The sequence below is a fragment of the Gorilla gorilla genome, chromosome 1 (assembly GCF_029281585.2).
Source record: "Gorilla gorilla gorilla isolate KB3781 chromosome 1, NHGRI_mGorGor1-v2.1_pri, whole genome shotgun sequence".
Lineage (NCBI taxonomy): Eukaryota > Metazoa > Chordata > Mammalia > Primates > Hominidae > Gorilla > Gorilla gorilla.
Genome location: NC_073224.2, coordinates 210,664,927 through 210,688,230, shown reverse-complemented (window position 1 = coordinate 210,688,230; position 23,304 = coordinate 210,664,927). Strand labels below are relative to the sequence as shown.

The 23,304-nt window shown below is 51.1% G+C and overlaps 1 protein-coding gene across 20 annotated transcripts in view; it reads left to right on the top strand.

The window, feature by feature from the left end:
- PTPRU (protein tyrosine phosphatase receptor type U) overlaps nt 1-23,304 on the top strand; it is a 90,173-nt gene that overhangs the window by 31,827 nt on the left and 35,042 nt on the right. For 9 of the 20 annotated variants that reach the window (XM_055389830.2, XM_055389831.2, XM_019013888.4 and 6 more), the window contains 8 exons: nt 7,025-7,333; nt 10,562-10,671; nt 11,006-11,207; nt 11,589-11,691; nt 14,243-14,516; nt 15,506-15,542; nt 16,298-16,436; nt 21,261-21,290. In XM_055389830.2, coding sequence (XP_055245805.2) covers nt 7,025-7,333; nt 10,562-10,671; nt 11,006-11,207; nt 11,589-11,691; nt 14,243-14,516; nt 15,506-15,542; nt 16,298-16,436; nt 21,261-21,290 — 1,204 coding nt within the window. The remainder of the gene's footprint in view (nt 1-7,024; nt 7,334-10,561; nt 10,672-11,005; nt 11,208-11,588; nt 11,692-14,242; nt 14,517-15,505; nt 15,543-16,297; nt 16,437-21,260; nt 21,291-23,304) is intronic. The other 11 variants (XM_019013904.4, XM_055389847.2, XM_004025322.5 and 8 more) reach the window with 2 other exon arrangements.

Here is a 23,304-nt window from a genome sequence, read left to right as displayed (position 1 = left end):
TGACTGAGGACATAACGGTTGTCACAACTGGGTGGCGGCAATGGGGTGTTACTGGCATCTAAAGGGATAGAGGCCAGGGAAGCTGCTAAACATCCTACAATGCACAGACAGCCACATAAGAAAGAATTATCTAGTCTAAAATGTTCATAGTGCTGAGGTTGAGAATCCCCGATTTAGTCCTTAGATTTTTAGGGAATAAATGTAGATGGAAGAAAGAGGAGTTGGAAAGCCTGAACCTTGGAGCCTCCAGTGTTTTGGGTCAAATGCAGACAATTGCAGGGAAATGCATTCAATGCATGTGAAGTATAGCGCTTAACACACAGTAAGCACCCAGTAAATGATGGTGTTTTTAATCTTTCAAAGGCAGTTCTGGTTTGCCACTTAGGATAAAAGGAATCATAGCACAGGGTTCCACAGAGGATCTCTATTGCACTCCCCTTAGTGTACAGATGGGGAAGCTGAAACCCAGAGAGGGGAAGAGACTTGGCTGTGATCAGACAGTGGGTCAAGAACCCAGGTTTCATGATGACGGCTGTTGATTATTCCCATTTTACAGATGAATAAACTCAGATTTAGAGATTTAGCCACTTGTACAAATCTACACAGTGAGTCCATGGCAGAACTAGAATCAAAATTTGAATCTCTTGATTTCTCATCCAGTGTTTTGTTTTAGTTTTTTGTTTTATTTTGTTTTTAGAGACAGGGTCTCACCCTGTCACCTGGGCTGGAGTGCAGTGGCACGATCATAGCTCACTGCGTGCAGCCTTGAACTCCTGGGCTCAAGTGATCCTCTTGCTTCAGCCTCCTAAGCAGCTGGGGCTACAGGCTTGCACCACCATGCCCAGCTAATTTATATACATACATACATACATACATATATATATATATATTTTTTTTTTTTTTTTTTTTTTTTGTAGAGACAGGGTCTCACTGTGTTGCTCAGGCTGATCTTAAACTCCTGGCTTCAAGGGATCCTCCTGTTTCAGCCTCCCAAAGTGCTGGGATTACAGACAGGAGCCAGTGCATCCAGCCTAATCCAGTGTTTTTAACAGCAGCAGCAGCAGCAGCAGCAGCAGCTGCTGCCACCATCATGGGCTGAATGCCCACTTTGTGCTGGGCACTGTGAAACAGTTTTCATAGGCTGGCCAGGACGGAAGCTGGGGCAGGGGCCTGGCAGACAGGGTGCAAACACCTCCCCCTGCCCTTCTGAATTACACGCTTCTCTTTGTTGACATCGTGGCCCCTCCCTGCTTAGGCGCGTTGGCTGGCAGTTGTTTTTGCTGTTGGCCAGCTGTGTTGTCATCTCCTCCATCCCCATGAAACTCCCCTCGCACTATATTATTTACTGTAAAAACAATAATATAGCATCAGGCGAAGGTATTTTTAAAAATAAGCACTCCGAAGCTCATCATCCTAGCCCAACAGCTGTTTTAATTTTTCTGACTTCTTCACATCTCTGCCCATATGCCTGCAGTAGACATTTTTACACCCTTGCATTGGGATGTAGAAAGCATTTCGTATGCGGCTTCATTTGCTTGGTGTTGTTATGTGTGTTATGTTGTTTATAATGATGTTTACTGACTCTAGAAGTCCATTGAATGTCCCCATTTGGCTGGACTGTTTGCCTCCAGACTTCTATAATGATAAATAATACTATATTGAGAAACCTAGCGCTTGTAGTTCTTCCCTTCTCCCCTCAACCCTGAGTTATTTCTTTAGGATAAAGAGTCAGGAGTGGTTGAAGAAAGGGCTTTTAAATATATTGCTTTAAAAAATGGTTGTGCTAATTTATACTGCTACTGGCATCTCATGTTAATGCACACATGTTTATTAATTACTATAGACTGGTAATGACTGTAGGCTGGTAATGACTGTAGGCTGGGCAATTTGACTCATATTATCTCATGTAACTCTCACATTTGCTCTTTAAAGTAGGCATCATAATCTCCATTTGTTTGTTTTTGTTTCTTTTTTTGACAGAGTCTCACTCTGTCACCCAGGCTGGAGTGCAGTGGCATGATCTTGGCTCACCGCTTCCTCTACCTCCCGGGCTCAAGCTATCCACCCACCTCAGCCTCCCAAGTAGCTGGGAGTACAGGCGCGCACCACCATGCCTGGCTAATTTTTATATTTTTGTAGAGATGAGGTCTCACTACTATGTTGCCCATGCTGGTCTCGAACCCCTGAGTGATCCTGCCTTGGCTTCCCAAAATGCTGAGATTACAGGTGTGAGCTACTGCACCCAGCCATAATCTCCATTTTTTAGTGGAGGAACCTGACATCAACATTCAAAGGGGGTTAAGTAACTTGCCTGAAGCCACAGAACTATGGCCGGGTGCAGTGGCTCATGCCTGTAATCCCAGAACTTTGGGAGGCTGAGGCAGGTGGATCACTTCAGCTCAGGAGATTGAGACCAGCCTGGGGCAACATGGTGAAACCCCGTCTCTACAAAAAATACAAAACAAATTAACCAGGTGCATGGTGGCACGTGCCTGTGGTCCCAGCTACTCAGGAAGGTGAGGTGGGAGGATTGAGACTGCAGTGAGCCAATGATAGCACCACTGCACTCCAGCCTGGGTGACAGTGAGACTGTGTCTCAAAAAAAAACAAAGAAAAAACAGAACTAATGAGGGGTGGAGATAGGATGTGAACTTGGGTGTAGCAGATCCCAGTCCAAAGCTCCTCCCATGAGAAAAAGTTGAACATTTCAGGGTTATTGCATCTTGTTTAGCCTTACTACAGTCAACACATGGTGGCCTAATTCAACAGCTGTTAAATGTTATCCTCATTGTTTTAATGTGCATTTTGACCTCTGATCTCGGAGTGACCTGTAGCCCTGTGTAATTTAGAGGGATGGGGCTTTGAGGTCCCCAAGTTCTGTTTTGTCAGTGTGTGTTGACAGTTGAAGAGAGTGTGTCTGGGTGCCAGATGGTTTTTAGAAACGTGGAGAAACTCATGGATTCACACCCCTCAATCAACATATCAGTCTGTAGTCAACAAACTATTTGAGCTCCCTGGATCTGTCCAGATATGATCAGGGTAGGCAGGAAGAAAAAAGAGAAGTGGACCTTCTTTTCAAAGAGCTCTCAGTCTACCTGGGTGGATGGGAGGTGGCACAGTTGTCAAAGAATGAAATGCCTAAGTCTGAAGTTGGGAGTTTCATCCTCCAAAGTTGCTATCTTGGGCCCTGTAAGGTGATTTTAAGAAGCTTGAGTAGGTTGCCAGTATTTAAAAATCTGGAGATTTCACATAAAAATTGGAATTTCTGGCTCCTCTTGAAAAATGGGAGGATCTGGCAACTCTGAACCTGTAGTCCTGCCTGGCAGCAGTCATCTAGAGGTGAGCAGTAGCTGCCCCTTTTGGATGGGACACTACTGTCCTGTTTGCCGTGGTCTTTACCCAGCATACGTCCCCCATTTACATGGAACTTCTCCTGCCCTTCTGTAAATGCTGCAGGAGGGCTAGGAAGCAGAATGCTTCTGCCAAGCCCTAGAGGCTGGAAAGGAATGCAGGGCTGCATTCCAGGGGGTGGGGATGGTGTGAGCTGAGCTGCAGGGAACAGAGCCACTCCCAGTAGTGCAAATAAAGCAGTGGTACCTCGGCTCTTGTAGACTCCCAGGACAGTGCACACAGGGCAGCCAGGACCACAGCCAGAGAGTTGGAGAATAACGCGAGGACCTCTGGGAAAGATGGCAAGTGAGCACACCCCAGATCTGCCTCCTCTGGCGCAAACATAGAAGAATGATGGCTTAAAACAAAACTATGTTAAAAAAAATTAGAAAAATCTCTACGGGCCAGGAATGGGAGAGAAAACCTAAGTGTGGTGAATGGGCTTGCAGCCCACAGTACCCAGGATACAGGGAGCAGTAGCAGCCAGCCCCTCAGTGTCCATATGGGATGGGATTTGGGTGGTCCCTGCTTGTGGGGAGAAGGGAGCCAGTCAGGAGGCAGGCTTTGTTCCTAGTGAGTGCTGAAATCTCTCTTTGATGGCTCCATGTATAACTGGAGACATGCTGCTTGCCTGCGTTCCAGGGAAGAAAGGAAACCTTCTGGGTGGAAACAGAAACTTGTATTGTGCTGTACTTGGGGCCAGTGTTGAAAACTGTGTTACTGGTGAACTCCCAAGATAGGAGAAGCCTGGGCGAATGCTTTCCTTTGCATCTTCTCCATAAGGGGAATTCTGAACAAATTAATCACATAAAAAATGCCACTAGGGGCTGGGTGCGGTGGCTCAAGCCTGTAATCCCAGTACTTTGGGAGGTAGAGGCAGGAGGATCAGTTGAGCCCAGGAGTTTGAAATGAGCCTGGGCAACACAGCAAGACCCTATCTCTACAAAAAATACAAAAATTAGCTGGGCTTGGTGGTACGCACCTGTAGTGCCAGCTACTTGGGGGACTGAGGCAGGAGGATCACTTGAGCCGGGGAGATCAAGGCTGCAGTGAGCCGTGATCCTGCCACTGCACTCCAGCTTGGATGACAGAGCAAGACCTTGTCTCAAAAAAAAAAAAAGAAAAAAAAATGCTCCTAGGGGTTGTACTTAATCTTCTTAAGAGGTTGTATAGCGGTGCTTTCTCACCTGTTCATTAAGGGATGCTGAGGTCCCTCTAGCTGGGGACACTTTGCAGGCGCTCACAGAACTTGAGAGTAATGAAACTATACTTCATGGAATCGGAGTGTAAGAGAGAAAAGGATCATTTGATGCAATCTTGGTGTCTTCCCTCATTTTACTGATCCAGAAATTGAGGCCCAGAGATTTGCCCAAGATCACACAGCTGGTCAATGCAGATGCAGGACTAAGGGCTGAGTCCTGGGCTCCATCTTGCCTTTGCTTCAGAAGCCTTGACTTTTCTTTTCTTTTTTTTTTTTTCGAGACAGCGTCTCACTGTGCCACCCAGGCTGGAGTGCAGTGGTGCGATCATGGCTCACTGCAGCCTCAACCTCCCAGGTTTAAGCAATACTCCTGCTTCAGCTCCCTGAGTAGCTGGGACCACAGGCATGTGCCACCATGCCCGGCTTATTTTTGCGTTTTTAGTAGAGATGGGTCTTCTCCATGTTGGCCAGGCTGGTCTCAAACTCCTGACCTCAGGTGATCCACCTGCCTTGGCTTTCCAAAGTGCTGGGATTAAAGGTGCGAGCCACCACGACTGGCCAACTTTTTATTTTTTGTAGAGATTGTGTCTTGTTGTGTTGCCCAGGCTGGTCTCAAACTCCTGGGCTCCAGCGATCCTCCTGCCTTGGCCTCCCAAAGTGTTGGGATTACAGGCATGAGCCACTGTGCCCAGTCCAGTTTCTTTATTTATAAGATGGGGATAACATTCTGGTCCATAGAGTCATCAAGAAACCGTAAAACATAACATGCACCTCCCTTCTGCTGGGGTAGCTCGCTCTCTCCTGAGGCATCAGTGAATTCCTATTGGGGAGGTGGGGAGTGGTGGTTAAGAGCATGGATTTCGGAGCCAGCCTGACCAGGTTTCGATCCCAGCTTCACCACTTACCATCTCTGTGACTGTGGGCAAGTTACTGAATTTCTCTGTGCCATTGTTTTCATATCTGTATGATAGGGCTAATAATAGCACTTGTCTCACTAGATTACAAGGATTAAATGAGATAAAGCATTTTTTGTTTTTTTTGAGACGGAGTCTTGCTCTGTTGCCCAGGCTAGAGTGCAATGGCACAATCTCAGCTCACCGCAACCTCTGCCTCCCAGGTTCAAGAGACTCCTCTGCCTCAGCCTCCCAAGCAGCTGGGACCACAGGCTTGCGCCACCACGCCCAGCTAATTTTTTTGTATTTTTCTTTTTTTAGTAGAGACGGGGCTTCACCATATTGGCCAGGCTGGGCTTGAACTCCTGACCTTGTGATCCACCTGCCTTGGCCTCCCAAAGTGCTGGGATTATAGGCATGAGCCACCACGCCTGGTCGAGATAAAGCATTTTAAAGACTCGAGAACAATGCCCAGCCTATCCAAAACCCCCAATACATGTTAACTACCTTTATTATCATTATCATTATATAATAGATTGTGTTTCCCTTTTTGCTTTGACAGCCAGGGAACCCACCACTGAATTTGAACCTTATCTTTAGACCTCCACATAGGACCTAATGTCATGTATTTCTGTTTCTGTTTCCCTGTCATTCTCTGGCTTTATTTAACTATTTGGCTCTCATTTCCCTCATTACCCTGATTTCTGTATGTTATTATATTATATGTATTACTATACATCGTTTCAGAACAAGTTTGGAATTAATACCTTAAGAAAAATATATCAACAGTTTGATTCAGACTGGCCTGTTGTAGTCCAGGGTGATCTTGAATTAGGAGGTGAACTGTGCTATTAAAAATAAATTATTGGCCGGGTGCGGTGGCTCACACCTGTAACCCAAGCACTTTGGGAGGCTGAGGTGGGTGGATCACTTGAGGTCAGGAGTTCAAGACCAGCCTGGCCAACATGTGAAACGCTGTCTCTACCAAAAATACAAAAATTAGCCAGGCGTGGTGGTGTACGCCTGTAATCCCAGCTACTTGGGAGTCTGAGGCGGAAGGATTGCGTGAACCTGGGAGGCAGAGGTTGCAGTGAGCCTAGATCATGCCATTGCACTCCATCCTGGGTGACAGAGTGAGCCTCTGTCAAAAAAAAAAAAAACACTAATATTTTTGAGGGCTTATTGTATATTAGCCATTGTCATGCATCCTTTGTGTGTATTTCCTTAAACCTTACAATGATCCTATGAGGCAGGGCCTATTATCTTTTCATTTTGTAGTCGAGGAATCTAAGGATCAGAGGGGTGAAGTGATTCAGCCAGCAGTTGCCAGCTGCAAGTGGCAGAGCCAGGATTCAAATGTAGTCCGCCTGACTCCAAAGCACATACTTTTACTCCCTGTTTGATGTTCTAGGGGTCCCCTGAACTCTTGGGGGCAATGGAGGGATGATTTCAGGCAGCTGACTGATGCTTTCTCTCCCTGTTCTTCTTCCTCTTCTCTTCCCATTTCTTCTAACTTCTCTCTGCTTCCTGCGTTCTCCAGAGCCCATGAGGGCCCCCAAAGGCCTGGCTTTTGCTGAGATCCAGGCCCGCCAGCTGACCCTGCAGTGGGAACCACTGGGCTACAACGTGACGCGTTGCCACACCTATACTGTGTCGCTGTGCTATCACTACACCCTGGGCAGCAGCCACAACCAGACCATCCGAGAGTGTGTGAAGACAGAGCAAGGTGTCAGTCGCTACACCATCAAGAACCTGCTGCCCTATCGGAACGTTCACGTGAGGCTTGTCCTCACTAACCCTGAGGGGCGCAAAGAGGGCAAGGAGGTCACTTTCCAGACGGATGAGGATGGTAAGAGTCAGTCCCAATTCCCGGGGCCCTGTGTACCTCCCACAGATACGCCATGTCTGAGACTGAAATTTACTGAGGGTATTTTTTTTTTTTTTTTTGGCTTAGGATTAAACCAACTGTATAACACCAAAGTAGTGATAGCTCCTATTTTTTCTCTGGAAGACTTTGGGTTAGATTGGTCTAATTTCTTTCCTTAAGTGTTTGAAAGAATTCAGCAGTGAAGCCATTTGGGCATAGAGTTTTCTTTGTGGCAAGGTTTTTAGTAAATTTTAGTTTTTAAAATAGATATTGGGATATTCAGATTTTTTTATTCTTGTATCAGTTTAGATGGACTGTATTTTTTAAGGAATTTGTTCATTACACCTAAATTGTCAAATTTCTTGAGATAAAGTTGTTTATAATTTTTTTTATTTATTTAGAGACAGAGTCTTGCTCTGTTGCCCAGGCTGGAGTACAGTGGCACCATCTCAGTTTGCTGCAGCCTCCTCCTCCCAGGCTCAAGCGATCCTCCCACCTCAGCCTCCTGAGCTGGGACTACAGGCATGCACCACCACGCCAAGCGAGTTTATTTATTTTTGAGGCAGGGACTCACACTTTCGTCCAGGTGGGAGTGCAGTGTCATGATTATGGCTCACTGCAGCCTCGACCTCCCAGGCTCAAATGATCCCTCTACCTCAGCCTCCCAAGTAGCTGGGACTATAGACGTGCACTGCCATGCCTGGCTAATTTTTTTGTATTTTTTGTAGAGACGGGGTTTTGCCATGTTGCCCAGGCTGGTCTCGAACTCCTGGGCTCAAGTGATCCACCCACCTTGGCCTCCAAAAGTGCTGGGATTACAGGCATGAGCCACTTCATTTGCCAATATTCTTTTATTATATTTATTTAATGTCCGTAGGCTCTATGGTGATATCATCTTTTTCATTTCTGATATTGGTAATTTCTGTTTTCTTTTTTCTTGTTTACCCTTGTGAAGACTGTATAAATTAATCTTTCCAAAGAACCAACTGTTGGCTTACTTGATTTTATTTTCTGTTTTTTATTTCCTTTGTTATACTTTCTTTGGAGTTGATTTGCTGTTCTGTTTGCCTTTTGAGATAGAAGTTTCTTAGATCATTAATACTGAGCCCTTCTTCATTTCTAATATACGTGTTTAAAGCTACACATTTTCCTCTAAGTCCTGCTTTAGCTGTGTCCCACAAGTTTTGATATTTCCTATCTTCATTATCATTCAGTTCAATTTGTTGTCTATACAATTGAACTGTTATTTCTGTTATAATTTCTTCTTTGACTTAAGAGTTACTTAGAATTATGTTGCTTAATTTCTAAGCAATTGGGACTTTTCTTTTTTGTTTGTTTTGGAGACACAGTTTCACTCTGTCACCCAGGCTGGAGTGCAGTGGCGCAATCTCGGCTCACTGCAAACTCCGCCTTCTGGGTTCAAGTGATTCTCGTGCCTCAGCCTCCTGAGTAGCTGGGATTTCAGGTGCCCGCCACCACGCCTGGCTAATTTTTGTATTTTTAGTAGAGACAGGGTTTCATCATGTTGGCCAGGCTGGTCTCGAACTCCTGACCTCAGGTGATCTGCCCACCTTGGCCCTGCAAAGTGCGGAGATTATAGGCATGAGCCACTGCACCTGGCCAGCAATTGGGACTTTTCTAATTGTCTTTTTATTATTGATTTCTAGGTTAATTCCACTGTAGTCAGAGTATATACTCTAAATTTTATCTTGTGAAATTTGATCTTTACTTTATGGCCCAACATACTGTTAAATTTTGGTAAACGTTCCAGTGTATTTAAAAAGAACATTTATTCTGTTGCTGTTGAATGCAGTGTTCTCCATATGTCAAACTAGTATTTAGCCCTTAGTACATGTCAAGCACCATTCTGAATGGTTTTAATATATTAGTGCATTTAATACCCATGACAACCCTATGTGGTAGGTTACTATTTCTATTCCCATTTTACAGAAGAAGTCACAGAAAGCCTGGCTTTCTAACCTGACCATCTGGCTTCACAGTTGTCATTCTTTTTTTTTTTTTTTTTTTTTTTTTGAGATGGAGTCTTGTTCTGTTGCCCAGGCTGGAGAGCAGTGGTGCAATCTCAACTCACTGCAACCTCTGCCTTCCTGGTTCCAGCGATTCTCCCACCTCAGCCTGTTGAGTAACTGGGATTATAGGCACCTACCACTACGCCCGGCTAATTTTTTGTATTTTTGGTAGAGATGGGGGTTTCACCATGTTGGCCAGGCTGGTCTCGAACTCCTGACCTCAAGTGATCCGCCTGCCTCGGCCTCCCAAAGGTGCTGGGATTACATGCGTGAGCCACCGTGCCCAGCCAGTTGTCATTCTTAAGAGCTACACTCGAATGCTATCACAGGTCCAAAGCCTTTCCCTGGGTTCCTACAGATTCCAGTTACCCCTAAGCTCCTTGGTTTATGGCTTTGTCTTGCTGCCGCACGTGCACAGTTTTCTGTTCTGCACAGCATTGGCCTAGATGCAAAATTCAGCTCCTTCCTTCCTTTCTGCTTTTCTTTGCCTTAGGACTTCAGCTTCCCCATAGTGGTTTATGAAGGTATTTTCCCAAGCAAAGATCATTCTCTTCCTAAATGACACTCCTGTGCCTGCCATTAACAGTATACATTTACACAAGGAAAACAAAACAAAGCCATGCCTGCAAGTGTTAATGCTAAAATGTTAACAGTATCTCTGGGTGATACAATTGTAGATGCCATTAATTTTCTTTAAGCTCATTTTGATTTTCTACATTGAACATGTCATTTATGTAATTAGAAATTTTTAGACAAGAAAATATCTCCACCCATAATCCCAATACCGCAATGCAATTGCTGTTTTCATTTCTCTGGCCCATGTGCATATTTTCTGAAAACTACCCAACTGGAACAAAATTGGAGCCTTCAAACGTATTTCTCTCCTGAATGCAACCTACACAGTAATGAAAATGCCAGCTATCCATTTTGAGTACTTAGTAATAGGTTGAACCATATGCAATTGCTGATGTTTGCCTGGGGGCTTTATGTACATAACATCATTTGAGTCCTGGCTTGAGAGGGGTTATATCATTCCCACTTCACAGCTGAGTTAAGTAAGGTGCAGAGAGGCTGAATAGTCCATGAGAACCAGGTAGGAAGCGGCAAGGCTGGAATTTAAACCCAGGTGTCTGGCACCAAAGCCCACTTTCCCCTGGCCCCTGCTGCCTTTCCCTTGCAGTGCCCAGTGGGATTGCAGCCGAGTCCCTGACCTTCACTCCACTGGAGGACATGATCTTCCTCAAGTGGGAGGAGCCCCAGGAGCCCAATGGTCTCATCACCCAGTATGAGGTGGGTTTGGGACCCTATTACAGTGGGGGACCCTGGTGGAAGGTGAGAGGTGGCCCTCTTTCTCTCTGCTGCTACAGTAGGAGGTGCATGGGAGGACAGATGTGATTGTCATAGTTTCTTCAACTATGGCCAGGTCTGTGCCCTGTGCATTCTAGAGGAGGGTCCTGAAGGCAGGAGGGAGAGGCGAAGATGACTAGAAGCCTGGCTTGATGGCATCCATAGTCTCCTTTGCTTAGCCTTATCTCTCACTTCCCTGGAACATGGTGGGTGGAGGCTGCTGGTCAGGGATGCTCTGACCATCCAGTGCCCACCTGCCTGCCAATCCTGCCCCCAGATCAGCTACCAGAGCATCGAGTCATCAGACCCGGCAGTGAACGTGCCAGGCCCACGACGTACCATCTCCAAGCTCCGCAATGAGACCTACCATGTCTTCTCCAACCTGCACCCAGGCACCACCTACCTATTCTCTGTGCGGGCCCGCACAGGCAAAGGCTTTGGCCAGGCGGCACTCACTGAGATAACCACTAACATCTCTGGTGAGCCCCACCTGACCCGGCCCAGCCTCTTCGGAGGTGGCCCAGAATCCCAGGGTTCCATGGGCAGAAGGGAAATGGGGGGCATCCTGGGGGTAGTTACAGAGGGCCCCTGCTGAGATAAATATGCCATTTAGGAGTTAAAGTCAGGCTCAGGGAGGATGAAGTCAGAGGAGTCAGGAGACTGGTCAGTGGAATCAGAAGATTGAGGTTGGGGCTGGTGCCTGAGGTCAGGGGCCAGGGTAGCTCAGGTCATGTCAGCAGGAACAAAGAGGCTAAGGCTGAAGTAGGGGAGATCTGAGGACTGTGGTCAAGGAGGCTGGAAGCCTGGTCTTCCTGGTCCAGTGGCCAAGCTCCAGCTTGTGACCCTGTCCCCTTCTCCAGCTCCCAGCTTTGATTATGCGGACATGCCGTCACCCCTGGGCGAGTCTGAGAACACCATCACCGTGCTGCTGAGGCCGGCACAGGGCCGCGGTGCGCCCATCAGGTGGGAAAGCGGGGACGGAGGGGTGGGAGTCCAGGGCCTTAGGAAAGAGGCCCCTCCTCTGACCCAGAGCCCCATCCCAGGCCAGCTCACCCTTTTCCTCCCTCAGTCTCCCACGCAGGGCTCGGAGTGTCTGGAGGAGATTGTTCTGTGATGCTTGGCAGGCGAGAAGCCTGCAGTCCCTCCCCTCTGAGGCCATGGGTCTCAGATGGTGACTGTCAGGAGGACCCTGGATAGGTCCAGCCTGGAGAGGGGACTGTCCAGGCCTGTCCAGGGGGCCTTTCCTCAGACACCTTGGAGAAGTGAAACTCTGGGGGCCTTATATCATCCCAGCCTTTTCCTGGAAGCACAGAGATGGGCTTTCTAGAAGGCTGGGGCAGCCAGCCAGATAGGGCCATCTCTCTGGAATGGCTAGGAGCTTGGCTTCTCCACCTCCTCTCCCCAGAGGAAGCTGGGCTTGCTGGTGCCGTGGTGGCTGCCTCTGCTGGGGAGAGAGTGCTGGAGACAAGACTGTGTGTGTGTGTGTGTGTGTGTGTGTGTGTTTGTGTGTGTGTGTGCGTGTACGTGGGATGTGAACCTGGGTGTGTCTTTGTGATAAAGACATGGGATGTGTGGTGTGTGTGTGAGAGGTGTGTATGGGAGACATAAGTGTGCATGTGTGTGAGAGTGTGAGGGTGTTTGTGCAACTGTGTGCACGTACTGTTAGCCAGACCCCATGCTAGGGGCTTTATCTGCATGAAGCCATTTATCCTCATGGCAGCCCTGTGGCATGGGTATTATTACCTTCATTTTACATATCGGGAAACTGACTCAGAGAGCCTGAATCACTTGCCCTCAAGGCCACACAGCTAGTAAGTGGTGGAGCTGGGATTTGGAAGCCAGGTCTATCTGCTGTGCCTGTACCTTTTCTAGAAGTTATAGAGCCTCCCTGCCCTTCTGGTCCACCCCTTCCTTCCACGAAGGTACATGCTCTGGGAGAGGGTGACAGCCTTTAGGTGGGGGCGGGGGGGGGGTGTGAGGGTCCTAGTCAGTTCCCCAGGAAGAGAGTGGGCTGCCTGGGTGACCATGGCAGTCCCTCACCTCCTCACTCCCCACTGTATCCTCTCCTCTTCTGCTTTGTCTTCCCTGTATTTGCCACTGCAAATCGTGCCCTGGGCTGATTCCCAGACCCTCAGGGAAAACCCAGGAAAAAGTCACGGGGTCTGCAGGGCCTTTTGCCTGTTGCTAGAGCCTCAGGGCCCTTATGCCGCTGAGTCTGGGATGGGTTGGGAACCCTTTCTTTCTTGTCCTCTTGAGGGATCCTGTGAGCAGCACTGGTCAGGGTCCCTCAGGATGATGATTGCAAGGCTAGGTGGGGGCAGGCTTGGTGGGAGGGGAGCGGCAAGATGGCTGCATGACCCTGGGCATGTCCCGTTACCTTCCTGAGCCTCCGTTTCTTTATCTGCACAATGGGGATTATTCTAGATTAAGATGCACTTTGTTCATGGCTAATGTTAATGATTACCTCCTGGTGGGATTTAGGGCTAGGAGAGGCCTGACCTTAGCCTGGGGTAATGGAGGCTGAAAGGGGCTTGGACTGGTGTTTATAATGGGCTAGTGACAAGCCATGGGCTGGTGTCCAACACTCTGGGATGATTCCCCACAACTTGGATGCTCCAAAGAAACATCTGGTGGGCAAGGGAAAGGCATTTCTGCTTCCCCAAGGAGAGGCTGTCAGTATGGGATGTCACACGCCAAGACGTGACCGAGACTGTAACTGGAAATATTTAAATTTGTCAGGATTCACTTATTTACTCTCCACTTTGTTCTGCAGAGGATTTGGAGGAGCTCATAGCAGAAACCTATTTAGTAAAGAGATAAAATAGAAACACAGCTGGGACCAGGGAGCACGAACCAGAGTGGGCAGTCAGGATCCTGAGACAGCAGGGCTCCGATTTGCTGATCAGAGGCTGCCTTGGCATTGGGAGGGTGCTAGAGACATAGTGTTGGGTGTCCTTGTTTGCTAAATGACTGTCTCTCACTAGAGGTCAGTTTTAGGAAGCCCAGATGCCTAGTGTATAGCACAGGGCTCATAGTCTGAGCTCAGTCATCTCTTTCTGAATGAATGAGTGAATGAATCTGGCTAACCCTGTCATTTACTGAGTCCCAGAAGGGAGCTTTCAGTAGCTTTGGTTTCCCAGGTCTTGTGTCACACACACAGGAGGACTCATGGAGGAAGCAGGCTGGGGCCTTATGGCTTGGTTATATTGAGCAGGGTCCACGATCCTCTTAGCCTGGATTAGTAACAGGAACAACCGCTGCAGGTGCTGGCTGCTTGCTTAACTTGCCTGTTCTTCCCATCTATCTTCTGAACAGTCTTGCAATTACTCCCATTTTATGGAGGAAGAAACCGAGGCCCAGGGAGGTTGGGGGACTTGCCCAGCTAGTAAGGAGCAGTGTGTGGAAGTTAGTCCCCAGGAGGGCTTGACCACAAAGCCCATGCCTTTAACTGCCAGCTGGCTCTCCCAGTCCTCTGGCCGCCTGTGATCCCCTGTACGCTCTCCTCCCTGTCCAGTGTGTACCAGGTGATTGTGGAGGAGGAGCGGGCGCGGAGGCTGCGGCGGGAGCCAGGTGGACAGGACTGCTTCCCAGTGCCACTGACCTTCGAGGCGGCGCTGGCCCGAGGCCTGGTGCACTACTTCGGGGCCGAACTGGCGGCCAGCAGTCTACCTGAGGCCATGCCCTTTACCGTGGGTGACAACCAGACCTACCGAGGCTTCTGGAACCCACCACTTGAGCCTAGGAAGGCCTATCTCATCTACTTCCAGGCAGCAAGCCACCTGAAGGGGGTGAGGGACCGGCCAGGGTCATGGTGGGCGTGGTTGGGTGTGGGGGATGGCAGACAGGAGATACCTTGGAGCGGGCCCAGCGCAGACTCCAGGCCCGGCACTTCCCATAGCCCCACCTCCCATAGCCCCACCTCCCATAGCTCCTCCTCCCACAGCCCACCCCCATAGCCCTACCTCCTGTAGCCCCACCTCCCATAGCCCTGGCCCCACAGCTCCTCCCCCATAACCTTGCCCCTCCCATAGCCCTGCCTCCTTTTGCCCACCTCCCATTGCCCCACCTCCAAGAGCCTTACCTCCCATAGAGCCACCCTCACGGCCCCGCCTCCCACAGCCCCACCTCCCAGAGTCCGTCCCATAGTCCCTCCTCCCATAGCCCCTCCCCCATGGTCCCACCCCTCCCATAGCCAGCCCTCCTGACCCCAGGCTCCTTCCCACAGAGCACTACCCCCTTCCTGAGCCTTCTTTCCCAGGCTCCTCCTTTCTATCCAGGTCCCCAGTCTAGTCTCTGCCCCTTCCTGAGGCCCTGCCTTCTATCTTAGATGCTTCTCTTCCCAGAGGAGTCCATCTCAGATTCCAGCGTTCCTGTGTTAAGGCCTAGGACCCGCCTCCTCCCTGAAGCCCCACCTTATCCTCCAGGCTCCTCCCTCCTCTGCTTCTTGCCTGGTTTCTTGCCTGGTTTCTGACTTCCTAGCTGGACCTCTGGCCCTAGGCCTCGCCCCGATGTCCGAGGCCCCGCCCATTTCCCCATGACGTTTGTTTCTCTTTTGCCTCCGATCTCATCCCCCTTTCCTAAGGCACTGCAGGTGCCTCCCCTCTAGGCCCCGCTCTCAAGGGTCCCCCCAGGCCTGCCTTCGGGTGGGGTGTCCCTTGATGCCATCAGCACCAGACAAAGCCCTGAACAGGCCCAAGAAACGCTGTCTGAGGTTCCCACCCTGGGGAGGGAGAGGTCGGGGCTTCAGCAACGCTGAGACCCCCATCTGTGCCTCCAGGAGACCCGGCTGAATTGCATCCGCATTGCCAGGAAAGGTAAGTCCGCTGAGTTCCTGCAGCCTTTCAGCGGCAGGCTTCTCACCTGCCCAGCGCTGGGGAGGTGGATACTGAGGACCTAGGGCTGTGGGAGTAGAGGAGGGTGGTTGGGCAGTCCTGGGGCCAGGAGGGGCTTCTCTGCTGGGTTTCCATGTGCCCTACCTCAAGGGCGCCTTCTCCCAGGCTGACAGCAGGGGCCTGGAGCAGACTTGTGGAGAGGAGCCATTATAGTTGGGCATTGGGGGTGATGGGTACTGGGTGCTGGTTCTGGGTTACGTATCTGTCCGGCTTTCCTGTGGTGGGGGAGAAGGTGAGGTCAGCATGGGCCCTGTGCTGTAGGTATCTTTCCTGCTTCCAGACAGGGAATGTGGTTGGTTTCCTATCCTGAGATGGACTAACCATGCCCTAGGTACACAATTCCTAATCCCTGTTACCTCCCAGGAGGGCAAGAGGGTGGGGCTGAAGCCCAGGTGTCTGCTCTCCCCAATCCACTGAGAGCTGGGAGGATCTGAGAAAGTGGGAAGCGAGGGAAGCTATTCCTGGCAAAGGAGCCATATCAGTGAGGACTGTGGCGTGGAAGTGCAGAAGGTATCAGGGATGGTGAGGAGGTAGATTTGCTCAAAAGGCAGGACACATATTGAGGATGTGGGGCGGTTTGTGCAGCCCAGTTTGTTCCTTGGTCACAGCCACCTACAGGAGGGGCTCGATGGTCCCTGTCTTTCCTCTGATCCCTTGTTCTGCTTTGTTCTCCCCAGCTGCCTGCAAGGAAAGCAAGCGGCCCCTGGAGGTGTCCCAGAGATCGGAGGAGATGGGGCTTATCCTGGGCATCTGTGCAGGGGGGCTTGCTGTCCTCATCCTTCTCCTGGGTGCCATCATTGTCATCATCCGCAAAGGGTGAGTGAGGCCAGTGCCCTGTCCCACCAGTGGCTTCTACCCCTTAGAGGCCTGGTGGCACAGAGGAATAGTGGCTAAGAGCTGGTAGGGCAGCTGTCCTGCAGGTGTGTGGAGGGCTGCCAGCCTGGGCATCTCCTCTACAGATGGATCTGAGCTGGGTGGTGGGAAGCCAGAGACTGGGCAGATGGGGCTGCCCTGGAGTGGCATGGCTGGAGTACAGTTCTGGCTGGTGCCAGGTGCTGCCATCCAGGGAGGGGCGCTCAGTGCCTGGTGCCAAGGAGCTATGCCTGCTGGGACTGTTTCAATAGGGAGGGCATAGAGGTGACCTGGCTTTGAACCCCTACCCTCCTGCAGACCTTCAGCCAAGGTGTCTGCCCTGCTTATGGGATTGTGCAGTTGACCTGAGCAGAGGATGGAGCTCACTCCTCTTTAAACCAAGGGCCCTGAGCCATGGCTCTTCCCGGGATCCACCTTCTCTCAGGCTCAACTTGCCCTGGACCCTGTTCCTGTGGATCCTTGAGGAGCCCTCCTGGGCCTGTGACTGATAAACCCCTCCCCCTGCCGCCCCTACTATCCCTCGTGTCTCAAAGGTCCAGCCTGTGTTTGCATGAAATGTGTTTCCTAGCGGATTTGCAGAGGGCAGCATAAATCCCAGGACGTTGTAGAATCCAGAACCTAGAATCTTGCAGTTTCAGAAATGTAGGATTTAGGACTCTAGGAATCTTAGGCTTTAGAATTGTAGAGGCTCAGAGCCCCAGAACGTAACAGCTGCCAGGTAGTTCAAGGCCATCTAGTCTAGTGGTTTTCAAATCTTTTTAAAGAAACAGAACCTGCCTTCAAAACACCGGAAAACCCTTCCCTGGGAGCCTAGTAAATGGAGCAGATGAAGGCTGAGCAGCAGTGCTGGTCGGAAGCTGGGTGGGGGCTTCTGGGACCTTTCTGTTTGCCAGCTCTGCCCCACCATGTTCCCCACCAGGCAGCCGTGGGACACTGTGGTCCAAGCACCTTAAATGAGGGATGGGGATGTTGAGGCCTAGAGGGCACGCAGGGCTGCCCAAGGCTACCCGGAGAGCCAGAGGCAGAGCCAGCTCCACCCTTCCCCACCTGGGCTCTGGCTTCTATAGCCCCTACTGCTGCCAGGCTGGGCATACATGGATGAGTTGGCTGTGTCTCTGGGCTGCCAAGAGCAGATAATAGGATCCAGGAAGATGAGAGAGAGAGCTGGCTGGGGCCACCTTGCCTGAGGCCAGACACCAGCAAGAGAGAGAGAGTCTAGGGGTGGAGTGTGCAGCAGAGTGGAGGAGATGGGGGGGGATGGCCCAGCCAGGGCGATACACTCTGATTTTTCCCCTCGTTGTTCCTGCACAGCTTTAAGAGAGACTATTTTAAAGTATCATTTAATGAGGGATTACTATGTGCCAGGAGCTTCACACACATCATCCATGAGTACATTAGTTATTGGACATCTACTGTGTACCAGGCACTGTTCTGCACTCAGGATGCATCAGAGAACATTTCCTTCTTGGATCTTGACTGACTCCCTTTTTTCTGGATGAAGAAACTGTAATGAAAGCACCTTGCCCAGGCCACTTGGCTGATGAGCAGTAGGGCCTGACTTCAACTCAGGCTCGCCTACAAATGTGAAGGCCTCACTGAGTCTGGTGCACAGGCAGTGCCCCCAGAATGGCAAGCCCCTGACTTTCCCCCAGCAGGGGGCCTGAGAAGTGACTTTAAGTAGGGCTGGGGCTGGAGAGGGCTATAATGGAGGGGGCAGATTTCAGTTTCAGGTGGTATTTGAGGTCCTAGAAATCTACCCTCAAGGAGAAGAGGATTGGCAGAGTCGGGGGTGTCAAAGAGAGCACTGCAGAGAGAGCACTGGGCCCAGGACAGGGTGGATCAGAAATGTTGTCAGGGCCTCACTGGGAAACCTTCCATTATGTATTTGCTACTCCATAAACCCAAGTTATCCCAGATGCTTCCAGGAACCCGTCATCCCCCATCACTCTGGACCTCCTTACTTCCTCTGAAAGCCATTCAGTCTCACTGTGTAGTACCCACTGCATGCCCCTGGATCTGAGCCTGGCCTTCAGGGCCTTCCGTGCTCCTCAGGGCTTTTGTAGTCTGCATTGTGGGTATCATGGGATGCAGCAGCCCTGGCAGGGATGGGGGTGTTCAGATCAACGTGGGGTGCCAACATAACTAACAAGAGTAGGAAGTTGCTGAGGAGGGCAGTTACCACGCCCCCAGGAGGGAGTCCCAGGGGGATTATGGGTAATAGAGGCCAGCTGGAAGAAGATTTCAGATTCTCCATCCTGCCCTGCCTCTGTGGACGATCAGACTGGATGCATCTGCTGTAGGGGAATTCCAGGGCCTGGAAGGGAGGCTGGTGACCCCAGGCCAGGTCAGATCCCCTGGCTGTGCTTCCAGAAGTCCCCATACCCCACCCTTCTCCGTGGCAGCACTTTCTTCTCCCTGCACTTTGTCATTTACTTACTTGCAGTGTTTTGCTCAATGCTTGCCTCCCCTCCTGGGTTAAGAGCTCCATGAAGGGCAGAGAAAGCCCTGTCTTGTCTATATCTCCACAGTCTAGCCCAGGGGAGTCGGGTCTCCCCACTCTGAGGTGTAGGGAGGAGTGGTTTGTGGGCACTGCTGGTTGCTTCCCGGTGCTGGGGCCTCACAGCAGTCCCTGTGGGAGATTATTATTAACCTCACTGTGTATGTATGTGTTTGTTTTTTTTTTTTTTTTTTTTTTTAAATGGACTCAAGCTCTGTCATCCAGGCTAGAGTGCGGTGGTGCGATCTCAGCTCACTGCAAGCTCTGCCTCCCAGGTTCACGCCATTCTCCTGCCTCAGCCTTCTGAGTAGCTGGGACTACAGGCGCCCACCACCACGCCCAGCTAATCTTTTTTTTATTTTTAGTAGAGACGGGGTTTCACCTTGTTAGCCAGGATGGGTATGTATGTATTTTTTGAGACAGAGTTTTGCTCTTGTTGTCCAGGCTGGAGTGCAGTGATGCAGTCTTGGCTCACTGCAACCTCTGCCTCCTGGGTTCAAGTGATTCTCCTGCCTCAGCCTCCTGAGTAGCTGGGATTACAGGTGTCCACCACCACACTCGGCTAATTTTTTGTATTTTTAGTAGAGACAGGGTATCATCATGTTGGCCAGGCTGGTCTCGAACTCCCGACCTCAGGTGATCCACCCGCCTCGGCCTCCCAAAGTGCAGGGATTATAGGCCTACCTGAGCCACCATGCCCAGGCTTAACCTCACTTTTTAAAGAAGAAAGTGGAAGCACATGGAGGTGAAGTTCTTTTATTTATTTTTCCTCATTTATTGATTACTCCATTCAACAAAATATTTATTGTGGGATTACAATGTGTGGGACCCTGGGGAAACCGAGGGAGACAAAAAGACAAGGATTCTGTCCTCCTGTACTTTGTAGCCAGTGGAGAGCCTGGCATGAAATTAGAAATAGCACAAATGGAAGAGATAATTGCAAATTGTGAAAAGAACAGGGTGCTGGGTGTTGGGGGCAAAGAGAATACAAGAGACATCATGTAGCTGGCACTCGTGGGAGAGTGGTCCGGGAAGGCCCTTTTGAAGGCACAATGTGTCAACTGAGGCCAGAAGAATGCCATTTCTTCAGCCGTGTCCTCCCTCGTGGAGCCTCTGCAACAGCCCCAGCGCCCTGGACTCTCCCCTCTCTCCCTGGGATGGAGGAGATGTGCTCTGTGACCTGGGGCCAAGCTCCTGCCTTTGCTGGTCCGTCTTCCGCTCTCCTCCCCTTCATCTGCAGGATTTCCTGTGGAAGGCCATTCTTTGGGGTCCCTGCTGACAGGGTGATGTGGGGGCAAGTGAATGGAGGCCTCCGGAGAGCCTGGGAGGGGAGCACAGAGGAAGTTCCAGGACCAGGGTCCTGGGGCAGGTGTTTGCTCTGGACTCTGCCACTGACCCCCAGAGAGGCCCAGGCAGCCCATGCTCCCTGACTCAGCTTCCCCGCCTGTGAAATGGGAATCCAACCTGCTTTACACTGTGGGTGCTTTGCGGTAAGGTAGGGCTCTTGATGGAAGCTGTGCCCCAGGTGCTCCCAGAGGGGATGACCTGGCTCCTTTAGTGGATCCCACACCCAGGGGCAGGCAGGGTAGGTAAGGGTGGGCCCTAGTTGTGTCCTGGGCATACATCTGGAGTCCTCTCCATCCTGCCCCCTTTCTGTCCCCACCCAGGTGGAGGTGCAGGCAAAGGGCTGACCCCTTATGGGCAGAGGGCCGTGCAGGGTGGGAGGGTGGGGGATGAGAACAGCCCTGGTAAGCACAGTTAGCCTAGAGAGTATGAGTCTGTGTGTGTCAGGGGATGTCTAATGTGTGTGTGTGTGTGTTTGTGAATATATGTCTAAGTGAGTGTGTGTCAAGTGTGTCTGAATACATGTGTATGCATATCTGCACCTGTGTGTCTGCATTTGTGTGTGTTGATATGTGTTTCTCCATGTATGAGTGTGTATGTGAGCATATATCTACATGTGTGTCTGTGTGAGTGTGCATATGTGTATGACTGTGTGTGAAAGCTCTGTGGCCCCCTAGGTCCTTTTCCCACCTCCTCCTCACTCCTGCAGTAGGCTTGGGGAAGGTTTCAGAAGGGCCTTGGGTCCTGGTCATTAATATCTGAGCCTGACCAGGGAGGTCCTCCTGACCTGTTAAGTCCCTGGCCAGCCCCCTCCCCAGCCCGAGAGGTACCCAGGCCCCACCCTGCTGCCTGGGCATTGCCTCAGCCCGGCCTTGGTGGACGGACCTCGGACACAACTGTGCTGTTCTCTCTTTGCACGCTGCCAGGAGAGACCACTATGCCTACTCCTACTACCCGTAAGTAGCTCTACCTTGCCTGGGAGTCCCCGGCCCTGCCTAGGGGGAGATCCCCTGCCCCCGCCTTCTCTGGTTGGGCTTAGTCTCACTGCACCCAGCCTGGCCTGGTGTCCACGCGGTTCTCCCTGGTCGCCTCGGCCTCTGACTTTCTTTCCTCTGCTCTGTCCTTCCCCTCTGCATCTTCCTCCTCAAGTCGTGGTCATGAGTGCTGGTTCTGCCCCTAAGAGGCATGGGTTCAGAGCTGGCCCTGCTGAGTCACCCCCAGCAAGTCCCTGAGCCTCAATGTCCCCTTCACCACCAGAGCAGCCCCTTATGTCTACTGTTCCTCGTGGTTAGAAGGGTGTCCTGACCTCCAACCAAATCCACGTTCAGGACACGCTGTGGAGCCCACGTCCATGTGCATGTGTGTGCTTGTGTGCATGTGGGTGGGGCCTACCTGTTCTGAGACTGGCAGCTTCTCCCACAGCACAGGCAACTCTCAGGCCCCTACAAGTCCCTTCTCCAGCCAGGCAGCCCCAGCTCTGCAGACCCACCATTTCCTGGGAGCCTCCTCTGGGCCAAGCCCTGTGCTCAGTTCTTGACAGAGTCCTCACAACAGCTCTGAGAAATAGGAGCTTTTATCACTCCCACTTTACTGATGAGGAAACTGAGGCTCAGAGAGACCAAGGGAGTTGTGGGAGGTCGCAAAATGCGCTGGAGCTGGGATACAACCCAGGCCCCTGCTGACTCCACAGCCTGCCGATGCTACTCTGTCTTCTGTCTCTGTCTTCTACTCTGCAAGCCTTCCGGAACATTCCTCCTGCCCCTGTGCTGGTTTTCCCTCCCTCGAAGTGCAGGCCCAGAGGGCGCCAGGCCAGCCCTGAGGACAGTGGGTCTCTCACCTCCTCCTCCCTGGACAGCTCCTTACCTTAGTGTTTCCTGACATGAGCTTTTCCAACAACTCAACACCTAGCGACTCGCGCTGGGCCCCCAGCTTGGCTCCTGCAGGGGCTGTGGACAGGCAGCTCTCCTTGCTGCTTGCGCAGTTAGTTTTCAAAACCAGATGCAGAACTTCTCAAAGAATCTGTATTAAATTCCATCTGCTTAATCTCACATTGAGCTCAGCTGGATGCCAACAGCGTTAGGTGTCCCTCCCGGGTTCCATCTTTTGGGGATCAGGTTGGTTTGTTTCTGTAGCTCTTCTTCCAGGTAGGCCAGGAATCCTGGGCTGGGAACAAAGCCTGTGGCACACCCCTGGAGACCGCCCTCTAGGCCAGCATCTGCTCAGTGATGGGTCCTCTCTGGGCTCCATGTTCAGCCAGGCTGGCTGGCTGTCCTCTGTCCATGGCCCTATCTCCCCACCTCCTTTTCTCCCTCCCACTTTCCTCCAAGTTCCTTCGAAGTCACAAACTGCCATCCTCATCCGTGAAGCTGGGCCTGGAGGGAGAGGAGGTCTCTCTTTCTCTTCCCTGCTGCTCTGAGCAGCAGGACGGACTGGTGGGCAGTGGTGGGAATCTGGACCTTCTGTGGGTCTCTTTACAAGTCTGTGGTGGTCTATGCTGGGACCATCCTAGGTGCTACTGGGAGTAGGGAGAAGCCAAGGGTGGAGTTCATTCTGTGCGTGGGGGAAGCCCCCGAGCTCTGGCTGAGCACAAGCTAGACTCTCTGCGGGGAAGGAGGGGTGTAGTCCCTCCTTCCTGAAGGAGAAAGAGGAGTCTGGAGAGCTGTCCCTGTTTAACACGGGGAGGAGAGAGGTGGGGACATGCTGGGCCTGGAGCTGGGCCAGCCATTTTCCTAGTTTGGGGTGCAGTGGGGGTGAGGGGGGCTGTCTGCTGTGACACCAAATTAGCCCTGGAGTGACTTTCTTTCCCATTTCCTAAGCCCAGGGGGCCAGTGAAACTTAGGAGTGAGATCCCAGCCTGAAGCCACTGCTGCTCCACCCCTTTCCCTTAGCAAAGGTCCCTAGGATGGGCTCTGCCAAGCCCTTTTCAGGGAAGAAGCAGCTCTGGGTCTAGTGAGTGAAGGATGGGGGCAG